This window comes from Dama dama, chromosome 18, assembly GCF_033118175.1.
Source record: "Dama dama isolate Ldn47 chromosome 18, ASM3311817v1, whole genome shotgun sequence".
In the NCBI taxonomy this organism is placed as follows: Eukaryota; Metazoa; Chordata; class Mammalia; order Artiodactyla; family Cervidae; genus Dama; species Dama dama.
Genome location: NC_083698.1, coordinates 40,888,330 through 40,901,214, shown reverse-complemented (window position 1 = coordinate 40,901,214; position 12,885 = coordinate 40,888,330). Strand labels below are relative to the sequence as shown.

Here is a 12,885-nt window from a genome sequence, read left to right as displayed (position 1 = left end):
ATAGACACATTTGCTCTTTCCACTTTTGCACTATGGATGATTCACTGACTCGAAAATGAGACTACAGAAATGGCAGACCTGGTGGCAGGAATAACAGGTTCATTCCATTGCCAGGAGCAATTGGTTGGTAAAACAGTAGAAGATTCTGAGGCTCTACAACCCAGGAACCACAGATTTTCTGTATTAACTTAAAGGGCAAGGGGGGAGGACAAGAATGATTCTAGATTTTACTTATAATAACTAACCTTTATTGTGTGCTTCCTGGATGACATTTTATAGAGAGAGACTGACTAATGTGCTATACTTCTAGCAAGTGCTGCTTTGTATCCGTAGGTGAAGAATTAGTTATGCATCAACTAGATGCCTCAAAGTAACTATTATATTAAAAATCTACCCTTAACTTACACTCTAATTGGAAAATTTTTGGCTGCTACCATTTTAAGGGCAACATGTATCCAAGAAGCTTCATCCCCCTTTCTCCTGCTTCTTTTTGCCCAATATCAAACCCAAAGTCAGTCAACTCAAAAGAAATATTTCCAAAGAAAAACAAAACCATGTGAAGAAAAAAGCACGATGCTAAAAATGAATTTCAAAAGATTCAATCTCAGATGAAAACTCAATCCTCAAACCACACAAAAGATTATGGAGCCACATTTACATTTCAAGGTATCTCTTAGACTTGTTTACTTTGTCCATTTTCTTTAATTTGCTTTTTAGAGAAACATATATGTAAACCATCATACTGAGAGTTGTCAATTAGAAGCCATTAGAAAGAAAATGAGAGATAAGTCTTAAACAATGTTTGGCCAAACCTTTAGAATACTGGACTGTGAAATGGAAAGAAGGCAACATGTACATCAAGTCAGTTTGCTTAATAGTGGGCTTTAGCACTGAATCAATACCACAATAGGCATTTCTTTCAGAATTAAGCAATTCTATAAAAAGAGAACATTCTTACCCTCATCCTTCCATTCCTTATTGCTGGCCCATCTTCTGCTAATCTCAGCACATACAAATCCATTTTGTACTCCCTTCCTCCACGAATGCTGAATCCAAAACCTTTGGCTCCTTTCTCCATGTCCACAGTGAAATAATCAAAATCCTTTGGGGTTGCGGAGAAATGGAATAAACAATTGTTTAATATCAGAGAAGCTTCTGCGGTCAGTCCCTCTGTTCTCTCTCATAGTTACAGGGATCCAACTGACAAGATATCATGAGGAGTAATCTGACTTCAAGGCAACATTCCAAAGGTTTGAGCAGATCAGAACAGTTTCCTTGGTCATTAAAAGAACTGCTGCATAGCTTGTGGACTTTAGTTCTTATCCATTTATGTGGAACACATGTAACTATTGCACATAGGCCTCAGTGGTATTATCTCTCTGAATTTTCTCATTCACTGCTGCTGAGCACCATAAATAAATGCACCAGAGTTGTGTGTGTTTGTGTGAGAATTATAGGTCTGCTGATTAGAAAAATGAAATAAACATGTGGGGTCTTTGAGGTACCTGGGGCTGCCTGTAGTCTGACAGCGGGAACTGCCTGGTGTCTGGGGAGTGCTGCCTGTAGTCCAGTAGCGGAGGCTGCCTGTAGTCCAAGGGTGGGGGCTGCGGGTAGTCCCCTCCTGGGGGTTGCCTGTAGTCCAGTGGAGGCTGCCTGTAGTCCGTGAATGGAGGCTGCCGGATGTCTGGTTTCACATCTTGCCTCGCTTTTACTTCTGACCTGTAACTAAATGAATGGAAATGATACTTGCTTTGGTATCTCAGGATTCTAAAGAGATTAGAATGACCTTAGGACCTCCAAGCATGTAAAGGCCATACCTCTTGGTGGTTCTTTTGCATATTCAGGATTACAAGAAGATTAAATAAATGATAAGCATTATTTTAAAATCTTTGACAAATGCCATATTATATACTTTTCACTTGGCCGCTTAAGAAATCAAAGTAAAAGTGATGGTCAATCAGAACTTTGTGAAAAAGGACTCGTGGATCACCTTCTTTGACTTGGCTATTTAAAAGCTGTGCCACTGCAGCTTAACTCACATACTTAACTATATGTACCCAAACAGCAGTCTGAATTAACATCAGTAAACCCTTTGAATTTTTCTTTCTCTTTCTCTCTCTCTCTCTCACACATACACAGCATTCATTACTTCATGAAAACACAATTTAAGTGAACTCTAAATACCCTCTGCTGTGTGCTCAGCCTCTTAGTCGTGTCTGACTCTTTGTGACCCCATTGTAGACCACCAGGCTCCTCTGTCCACAAGGATTCTCCAGGCAAGAATACTGGAGAGGGTTGCCATGCCCTCCTCCAGGGGATCTTCACAACTTAGGGATCGAACCCAGGTCTCCTGCACTGCAGGTAGATTATTTACCATCTGAGACACCAGTGAAGCCCTACAAATATCTAATTAAAGGTTAGTTTAACCTGTTAGCTTGCAGAATTTTTAGTATCTTACAGAGGTTAAAGGAGTGAAAGTAAAGTATAATCACTAACTACAAATCAGGGAGAAAGTCACTGTTCAGTTCAGCTCAGTCGTGTTTGACTTTTTGGCAAAAGAGGCCAAAACTAGTTTTTTAGTTCTGTTTTGTAGATTCAACTTGCTCTAAAATGAGGAGTTTCCAGGTCCCAAAAGGGCTAAAGCAGTCAATGCCTACCATTATGGGATCATTAATGAGATAAAGCAAAAAAAATTATTACCATGTATAGAGGCTACTGAACTCTATAGTTCATTGCCAATTGCCAGAACAGTGTTCTACATAATGAGTTACTTAGGGATATAGGTCGATTAAAAAATTCATTCTGTATAATAATAATTTTATCTAGAGTTAATATGGAGGATTTGAGAAAATGTTTAGCAACAAGGAAAAACTCAAATGTCTCAGGGAAATGGGTTCAAACCAGCAGAATTTTTACCTCTCACCATCTAAGACTAGATGAGTTCTGGTTTTATTTGTTTTTTACTGACTTATGGTCTAATGAGTATTAAACATTTTAAAGAATGTCTCACCTGAACAACTGCCATTAGTGTAATCTAAGATTTGTTGAGGACACACTGACTGTAAATGGCAGTAGATGTGTTTTTATTTGGGGCTTTGAAGGGGGTTAGCAATGCAGTTACTTTAATAAAGGGTTAAGTAGTTCCCATTAGTTACTTAACTAACAGAAGTGACACTTTCCTTTTGCAAGATGCATAATTCAGGCTTTGCTTTATACTTCAGCAAGCTGTCCACTCACCTACTGAGAGTGTGTATGCTGAGAACATAATTATTTAAAAGACGCTTTGATTTCCTCAGTGTGTATGCCCAGAAGTGGGATTGCTGGGTCATATGGCAGTTCTATTTCCAGTTTTTTAAGAAATCTCCACACTGTTTTCCATAGTGGCTGTACTAGTTTGCATTCCCACCAACAGTGTAAGAGGGTTCCCTTTTCTCCACACCCTCTCCAGCATTTATTGCTTGTAGACTTTTGGATAGCAGCCATCCTGACTGGCGTGTAATGGTACCTCATTGTGGTTTTGATTTGCATTTCTCTAATAATGAGTGATGTTGAGCATCTTTTCATGTGTTTGTTAGCCATCTGTATGTCTTCTTTGGAGAAATGTCTGTTTAGTTCTTTGCCCCATTTTTTGATTGGGTCATTTATTTTTCTGGAATTGAGCTGCAGGAGTTGCTTGTATATTTTTGAGATTAATACTGAGGAAACCAGATCTGAAAGAGACACGTGCACCCCAATGTTCATCGCAGCACTGTTTATAATAGCCAGGACATGGAAGCAACCTAGATGCCCATCAGCAGATGAATGGATAAGGAAGCTGTGGTACATATACACCATGGAATATTACTCAGCCATTAAAAAGAATTCATTTGAACCAGTCCTAATGAGATGGATGAAGCTGGAGCCCATTATACAGAGTGAAGTAAGCCAGAAAGATAAAGAACATTACAGCATACTAACACATGTATATGGAATTTAGAAAGGTGATAACGATAACCCTATATGCAGAACAGAAAAAGAGACACAGAAATACAGAACAGACTTTTGAACTTTGTGGGAGAATGTGAGGGTGGGATATTTCAAAAGAACAGCATGTATACTATCTATGGTGAAACAGATCACCAGCCCAGGTGGGATGCACGAGACAAGTGCTCCGGCCTGGTGCACTGGGAAGACCCAGAGGAATCGGGTGGAGAGGGAGGTGGGAGGGGGGATCGGGATTGGGAATACATGTAAATCCATGGCTGATTCATATTAATGTATGACAAAACCCACTGGGAAAAAAAATAAAAAAAATAAAAAAAATAAAAGACGCTTTGAAAAAGACACTTAACTATGCAAATGCATGAATTAAACAAAAGGAATTAGACAATGACATTCGTTGGCGGGTGTCGGTTCTTTTCTAGAAATCGTCTGCTTGGTGGTTTAGATGTCACATTGTTTTAAGCTATAGCACAGTCACTTTATTTTCATTATCTCTGTGGTGCTGGTATGAAATATCCATTATGAGCTTCCTTTCCAACCAGATGTGTCATGAAGTACATACAGCAAAAGAGGGTGAAATGTTAAGAGTCTCCCCGGAGCCTAGAAATAGGGACAGTTAGAACTTGTAACAGCTGTCATCCAAGCCTGCCTCTCAGCATTCAAATTTCATTCGACAGTGCCATGTGTTGGGATTTTACATTGAACAACAACTGAAGAATTCTCTAATAAGAAAAATACACAAATTTTTATGAGTATTGCTAACTTTTAAGTGAACGACATAACAGTTAGGGCAAAAGTTGTTACTGTGAATTTGTGAAACAGTTTATTTTAAGGAAAATTCAGGATTATTATTATTCTTTTTCAAAGTCTCTTAAGAGTTCCCTTACTTCAGTTCAGTTCAGTCGCCCAGTCATGTCTGACTCTTTGCGACACCATGGACTGCAGCACATCAACCTTGCCTGTCCATCATCGGTTCCTGGAGCTTATTCAAACTCATGTCCATTGAGTCGGTGATGCCATCCAACCATCTCATCCTCTGCTGTCCCCTTCTCCTCCCACCTTCAATCTTTCCCAGCATCGGGGTCTTTTCAAATGAGTCAGTTCTTCACATCAGGTGGCTGAAGTATTGGAGTTTCAGCTTTAGCATCAGTCCTTCCAATGAATATTCAGGACTGATTTCCTTTAAGGATGGACTGGTTGTATCTCCTTGCTGTCCAAAGGACTCTCAAGAGTCTTCTCCAATACCACAGTTCAAAAGCATCAGTTCTTTGGCACTCAGCTTTCTTTATAGACCAACTCTCACATCCATACATAACTACTGGAAAAACCATAGCTTTGACTAGACAGACCTTCGTTGGCAAGTAATGTTTCTGCTTTTTAATATGCTCTCTAAGTTGGTCATAGCTTTTCTTCCAAGAAACAAGTGTCTTTTAATTTCATGGCTGCTGTCACCATCTGCAGTGATTTTGGAGCTCCCCAAAATAAAGTCTGTTACTGTTTCCATTGTTTCCCCATCTATTTACCATGAAGTGATGGGACTGAATGCCATGATCTTAGTTTTCTGAATGTTGAGCTTTAAGTCAACTTTTTCACTCTCCTCTTTCACTTTCATCAAGAGGTTCTTGAGTTCTTCTTCGATTTCTGCCATAAGGGTTGTGTCATCTGCATATTTGAGGTTATTGATATTTCTCTTACTGATGGTAGTTCCCTTAACGTATGAAAGGATAACCTTTGTAGGTTGTATACTAGTATCACTCTTTGTAGCTACTAAATACATTATTAAAGAGACTTTAGAGATGATAAAACCAGATTGCTAATGGTAAATTCTAGGAGACTTTTATGGTATAAGTTCCAGAGTCAAAAAATGCTGCTCATGTGGTAGGGGATATTATGGTGGGATTTTGCCTCATGTGGGTCTTTCAAGAATTGCTTCCAGTCTTCAGCATCGAGTGTACATAGTCTCTGAAAGAAGTCAATTTCTAATGCTTTCCACTGACCTTGATATTTAAGACATGTAAATAATGATTGCGTTTGCTGGGAAGGTGAACTCTGCTATTTATACTTAGTTTTTGAATACATTACACAAGGGCTCTTCACTGTTTTCAAAAAATGCTTCTCCTTGAGCAATGTTTTGCTTATACCAAAATTATTTTGTTTCCTGAGCACACATCAAAAGGATGTTAAGAGAGAAGTGAATAGAGGTGTGCAGCATGTCAGGAGAAAGCCAATTCAAGAGTAAATAAGACAGGGTAAAATATTCACTTCTTCTAACTCATATAAGAAAATTTGCAAGCAGATTGTCATTTTATTTTATCACACTTTAACATGGAAACTGGCTCAATTTGACATGGAGGTGGGCACTTGTACAAACGAACTAATAGGAAATTCATACTGTGCTTGGCATACAAGTTGCCTTGCAGACATCTGTAGCCTGATCTAGAAAAAGGCAGAGTTTCTCTCTGATACCATGAACATCTTGAAATGAACCTAGAAAAATGGTTCTAGAAAAACGATTCTGTGAGATTTTAGAATTATTTCATTCATTTGGAAAAGATCTACCTACTGGCAATCAAAAAGTTAAGCCAGGAAACGTGAGTCTCAGGAAAAGGGCCCTGGAATTGGAATGGGCACGTTCCAGACATTTAATGTTACTGAAGCAAAAACAGCTAAGAATCTTGGGTAAATCTGTTAGTAATCTATAAAACAAATTGGATCAATCTGTTAATCCCAGAGTTAGGAAATATTTTATCCTGAAGTCAGGCTTTAAAACAAACAAACAAAAAAACATCCAAAGGCTGCTGTTTCTGTGACAAGGGCTGAGTCCCTGTTGTAACTAGTAGCTGATGGGGACAGGGCAGTGGCCTCTCCCCAGAGCCATTCTCCCTGCTGAACTATTACACTCCAGCAATGAGATTACCTACTCCCAGGCCAGAAGCAACAGCCTGATTTCAGCAAAGTCTAATCCATAAAGGGAAGATGGAATTGTGTCTGGGAAGCTAACTGACAGAGGCAGAGCCAAGAAGCAGCAGGGTCTGATGCTGGCTCAGGATCTGTAGGAGCACTTGGATCCCTCCTTCCAAGTCTAAAATGAATCCTGGGGAAAGTCAGTGTGATCTGTCCAAAGCATACATGGTGAAAGCAAGCACATCAGGGACTTATTACTGAGGCACCCAGGACATACTCCTCTTATGGACTCTTGGATTCTTGCCTCTGTATCATTTACTCTTTGGGGCTTAGTCTTTGTTCTTCTCTGGACTATATTAAAACCATAAACAGCAGAGGACAACAGACATTTACTTCTCTAAGAAAGGAAATAGGAGAAATCAGAATAGGACTGGGCTTCATGGAAAGAACACTTGTGGCACAGGGAAGATATTTGCTTTGCAACATTCTGAGTGATAAACCTAGAGAGTTCTGGGATTCAAAAACTGAGTTTCACTTCATCTTCACTAACACGGGAGGCAGGAGATGGGTAGCAGATGTTCAGAAAACATTAGAAGCACGAAAAGGACCAGTGAGGGTTTTGTTTTCAGAGACATTCCTGTGGGTTGTTCTATTTTTCTCCTTTGAAAGGGTGAAAACAACATGAGAACATGTCCTCATCTCTTTCTTTAATGGCTCCACCTAATTCAGGCTCCCTGTTACACACAAGTCTCAATAGGAAGACAGCATTGGTTTTCTATGGCATCCTTTTATTCTGGAAGTTCATAGCACCTGATCACATTTGTTCATGATGTGAGATGGAAGGATCTCATTAGACTGTTGGTAGGTGGACATAAAGTAAAATGCAGTGAAAACACTAACCTATATTCCTGCTCACAAATTCTTCAGCATTTCCCCCTCCATGCCACCATTATTCTCTGGGCCATCAGCGACTTGGTGGACATGGCAGCCACATCTAACCACATTCATCTCGATCAGCCTCCAGTCTGCTCTCTAAGGGGCCAACTGAGAGAGAGTCTTGCAAAGCTAATACAAGGATGTCAGTCCTAAGCTTAAAACCCTTCAAAAACCTCTTTGCTACACTTAAGATAAAGATCAGAATCTATAACATGCCTACAGGACCCTTTAGGGTGGGTCCCCACCACCCATGCTCCCTCTCCCTCACCCCTGACACTGGCTTTATTTCCTCCCTCATGCTTGCATACTCCCTCCTGCCAAAGGGTCTTACTACATGCTACTGAATACTGTAAATATTACTCTCTTTAATGTGCTCTTCAGCTAGTTAACCCCTTACTTATCTGCAATCATGCACTGTTTACTCAGGAAAGCTTCTCTTATTGTGAAGGACAGACCTCTACATTTGCTAATGAAACTATGTTTATAACACATACACAATCTCAAAATCACACAAAGGTGCACGTGGTAATTTTTACTTTTTGAAAATCTCTCTCCTGCCTGCATTCTGTCCTGTCCCAAACTCTCTCCTCATACTTCCCTCACTATTCAAAATTAGAAAAAACACAGGAAACTTTACCTATTTTCATGTCCTTGAGGCTGAAGTGGCTGAGGCGGAGCTGGCTGGGCGATGGGACTGTTGGGGGTGGCCGGGCTGGGCTGGGCCAGAGGACTCTGCTGGGCCAGGGGGCTGTGCTGCTGGGCCATGGGGCTCTGCTTTTCTGAGCCGGGTGCTGAAGTGGGGCTGTTGAGTTCTGCAGTGGGAAACCAAAGAGGCAAATGAAGTCAGGCTGGCATTTGATAAAGGGCAAGAGGTGGCCAGAGATGGTTCCTCTGCCTCCTCACATGACTCAAGGCTATGGTTCTTGCAGTTTCTGTTAGGCTTTAAGATAACAGCTTAAACTTAGCAAGTTCTAATACGCTCCTAGAATTAGTATTCTTTCATAAATGATAAGGCTGCTGAACAAGGTTATGAACGAAAATCTCTCGTCCTTTGTCAGAAGAAAAGATTACGATAAAAAGTATTAAAACTACGAAAAATAATTCAAAGGACTCTAAAATATATTCTACTTATTCTAGCATTACTTGTTGAAGCAAAGTGTTTCAGCCATTACATTTTGGTTGTAATGAGAAGTCCTACCAGTATCCTAAAGTTTGGATAAGGAATTAACCGCAAGAAAACAAAATGCTTTTCATAATCCTTTCTTCAGTTCCTTGTTAGTCTTATTTCCTAATAACCCTCTCTGCACTCCATTTCTCCAGAAAGAACATTCGACAGAGGAAAATTAGTAAGTTGTTCTTTGTTAAAACTGCTTCTTGGTCTTTCTTGTTATAGCATCAAATTTTCATCTGAAATTATCTCTCTGTGTTGGACTAAGAGCAGGAGAGACACATTTCATACAGGAAAAGGGAGAAGCAAATCAGGTTTTTGCAACCAATTTTGCTTGAAGTTGACTACTGTTGAATATTTTAAACATAATGTTGTCTGCATATAACAGGTTAAAATGGTTATTTTTTTTCCTGGGTGACAAAAAAGTGATATATTAGTGTTCCCTTATAAACCACTTTCCTCTTTCTTTGCTCCCACCCTACATTTAAAATTTTATTTTCCACCTGTATCAGCCTTGGCACCGTGGACACTTGGAGCCAGGATTCCACGCTGTGGTGGGCTGCCCTGTGCTCTGTAGGATGAGTACGGAGGAGCATGCTTGTCCTTTCCCCACTGGAGAGCAGGAGCATCCCCACCCCAGACATGACAACCAACAGGGTCTCTAGGCATCTCCAAATGCCCCCTGGTGGGACAAGATCATCTCTGCTGAGGACAGCTGTTTTATATTTAAAGTCAGGTGGCTACTTGATGCCTGCTTGTTAGATAGTCCCAGATGAAATCAGGAGATGGAGGAAACCAGAGGTGTCCAAGGTGACTGAGCCCATCCCTCTCCATGTGGGACACTGTGGTCCAATCACCAGTGAGCTCCAAAGACTGAGTCCTCAAGTAACAGTACTGAGTCAGCAGCCTCAAACTAGTAATGAACCCACTGTGTCTGGAAATGGTGAATTGATGGTAAATTGATGCTCAGAATTTCGTTGCTCTTTAAGGCATGGCTCTGGGTTGTGATGCTTACAACTCCTCAAGCCTCAGGGGGGAGTCCTTGTACAGAGAAATTCAAAAGGCTAGGTGGGAATTTAAAATTCTTATCAGATGCAACATTTTCTAAATGAGCTCTCTTTTTACCACAAAACTTCCTCAAGCTTTTCAAAATCAATCTGACTTTGAAGAATCCTCCAGAGCTTAAGTGTTAACATGAATATTTTTTTTTCCTTCAGATTTGTAACTCTATCATCTCTGTTGAATGGGTTCTGGCTTAATATAACCATAAAAACAGTACTCCTGGGAGCAAAGGGAATGACTGAATAATCCGGTGTCTTGGGATTCACACTAGTTATCTACACCACCATATAGCTTGATCCTGGAATCACTGGTAATGAGTAAATAGGATATGGGTTGCCTCAGAGTGTTACTTTTTGCAAAACTGGATAACAACTTTGGACATTCTGATATCCCTGACTGCAGCCAGGTGAGCTCCCGGGCCCCGGCTCAGGCACTCACCCTCCTGAGGAATGATGCGAAGGGTGACACTAAGACCCGCATCCTTGATGAGCTTCACGATGTCTGCATGAGGCATGTTGATGATAGACTGGCCGTTCACTGCTAAGATCCGGTCTCCCACTTTTAGCTTTGCACAGCGATCTGCGGGACTCCCATCAATGATGCGTCCGATTTTATGTGGCACAGCTACAAAAACATCCCAAACAGAAACAGGTATCAGGGCCATTACCAGTACAAGTTCTACCTTTGAGTGCCTGCCGCATAGGAAACAACATGATGTCAGAATTCTGCCTTTTGTCAGTCTCTCGAGACTATGATCTTTTCTATCAAATGCAGCCCTGTGCATATGGCTGAGACCAGAGTTTCTACAGTCAAGGCTAAATTCTGTGATAGGCCAATTCCAAACACATGCACCAGAGATTCTCAAACTTTGAGGCAAATTATAATCACCCTAGGATTAAAAGTACATCTCTTTGAGTCTCATCCTAGACCTTGTGAATCAGGATGTTCAGGAAGAAGGGGAGGATAATGGATTTTTAAGAAGCTCCTCAAGAGATTCCAATACATACAAAAAATTTAGAACCAGGGACGTAGAATACAGTACCCAAAGAGCTCATACTCTAGAGACAAAAATACAGTTTAGAAAAACACAATAAACCTGGGAAATTATATCTACCCTCTTCTATTTTACTAAGAGGAGAAAACAGGAAAGGGAAGAAATACTTATATGGGAATTATCCAGCTGATGAAGAAGTTATGACCAACTTCCTACCCAACTATTAAGGATAAAGGCTGATGCAGTTTTCAACTATTACTTATTCTTTCTGATTCAGTGCAAGTGGTGCTAAGATCTTGTTAATATCTGGTATGTGATGTAGTTCATCAAATTTAAAATTCCACTAAGATACACTTTTCTTTTATGAACCACAAGAAAGAAAAATAGGGGAAAAAAACCCTCTAGCATTGAAACAGTAACTCCATTTGACAAAGTATGTTCTCTAATTTTTGAAATGTTAAAATATGAAAAATGTGTATTACAATTAATGGAATATGGTATATGTCTCTTTAAAACAATGACAATTCATTTTGTCATTATTTATTTGTACGCATGGGGAGAGCCAGGTTTGTGGGGATATAGATTTTCTAATGGGTTGATTTGTGTTCAAAGTCATTGTCTGAGTTCCTAGAGGTTAACTATTTTTGGGGTCAGATATCAATAGTGCATGGTGTCCTTATGCGTGCCGTCAAGGTGCTGACCGTATAGAAACCTGTTTCTTTTCCTTTTTCCCTTCAAGACAGGAGCCCAGTGGGGAAACTGCCTGTCAACGACTTGTGGCACTCCCTGTGGAAGTCAGGGACTGATTTCATCTGCATAAAGAGGCAAAGACATACTTCACCATTCATTATGCCCCAGGGATGTCTGTCCCTTAAACTCTCAATCTTGTGTCTGAGATACAGTGAAAGGCAGAACATCAACTAATGACCATGGTAAGGAAGGACAATCAGAGAATTAATGAACCAGTACCTTGATCATATTTCTGTTGTGAAAGGTTATAGGTAGCATATGAAAATATTGGCCGAGACTGTGTCTCTGAAGTGAAACTCATCATGTTGGAAGCTCAAACACATTTTTATTTACCATAAGCATGGATGGCTTTAATTAAGAACAACTTACTTATAGCATACTGATGATCATCTGAGAATCTTAGGACAATACATTGCTCAAGCAGAAATGTAACAAAAACTCATTCATTTACTAATTGTGTAACATGATATGGGTATTGCAAGGTGTCTGGCCTTCAATCATAAATAGAGTGAACTTTCATTCCTGTTTTTGCATTCTTTCATGGCCAAGAGTATCCTGGATCAGTCAATAAGTGATAAGATCTCCCTGGTCACACTATGTAATATTGTTATCTATCCTGACCTTTAAACAACTATCTGACCTGTCTGACTTTCTGTATTTCAAAAGTAAAATTAGGATAGTAATATAGTTGAACTCACAGGATGGTTCTGAGAATTAAATGAGTTATCATACATAAAATCACTAAAACAGTCCTTGGCATTAAGAATTGCTCTGCAAGTATTAACTCTTCATTCATTCTTTCTATTACTGTTATTTTAAAGTGACATCACTATTGATATGTGTGTGCTTGGATATTGGCACCAGCTGAAAGTCTGTCTGCATGGGGCAAACCTGTAACACAGCTAAAATGGAAGGAATACTGCTTACTACAGAGCAATATTCCCTAAGTATCAACAGGGGTAAACAGTTCATTTGGGAAAGAGAGGTTTGTTTTATGGAAAATAGAGACACCAGCTGAGGTCAAGAGTCCTGTTCGCTTTTCCGAGGTTTCACAAAAAAGGTGTTGAAACAATCTCTATAGGAAAACACT

The 12,885-nt window shown here is 39.9% G+C and overlaps 1 protein-coding gene across 3 annotated transcripts in view; it reads right to left on the bottom strand.

Annotated features, from left to right (window-relative positions):
- The window catches only part of MAGI2 (membrane associated guanylate kinase, WW and PDZ domain containing 2), a 1,418,975-nt gene that overhangs the window by 119,866 nt on the left and 1,286,224 nt on the right, over positions 1-12,885 (bottom strand). For all 3 annotated transcript variants that reach the window (XM_061165155.1, XM_061165157.1, XM_061165156.1), the window contains 4 exons: positions 10,490-10,675; positions 8,459-8,633; positions 1,506-1,725; positions 959-1,102 (listed from right to left, as the gene is read on the bottom strand). In XM_061165155.1, coding sequence (XP_061021138.1) covers positions 959-1,102; positions 1,506-1,725; positions 8,459-8,633; positions 10,490-10,675 — 725 coding nt within the window. The remainder of the gene's footprint in view (positions 1-958; positions 1,103-1,505; positions 1,726-8,458; positions 8,634-10,489; positions 10,676-12,885) is intronic.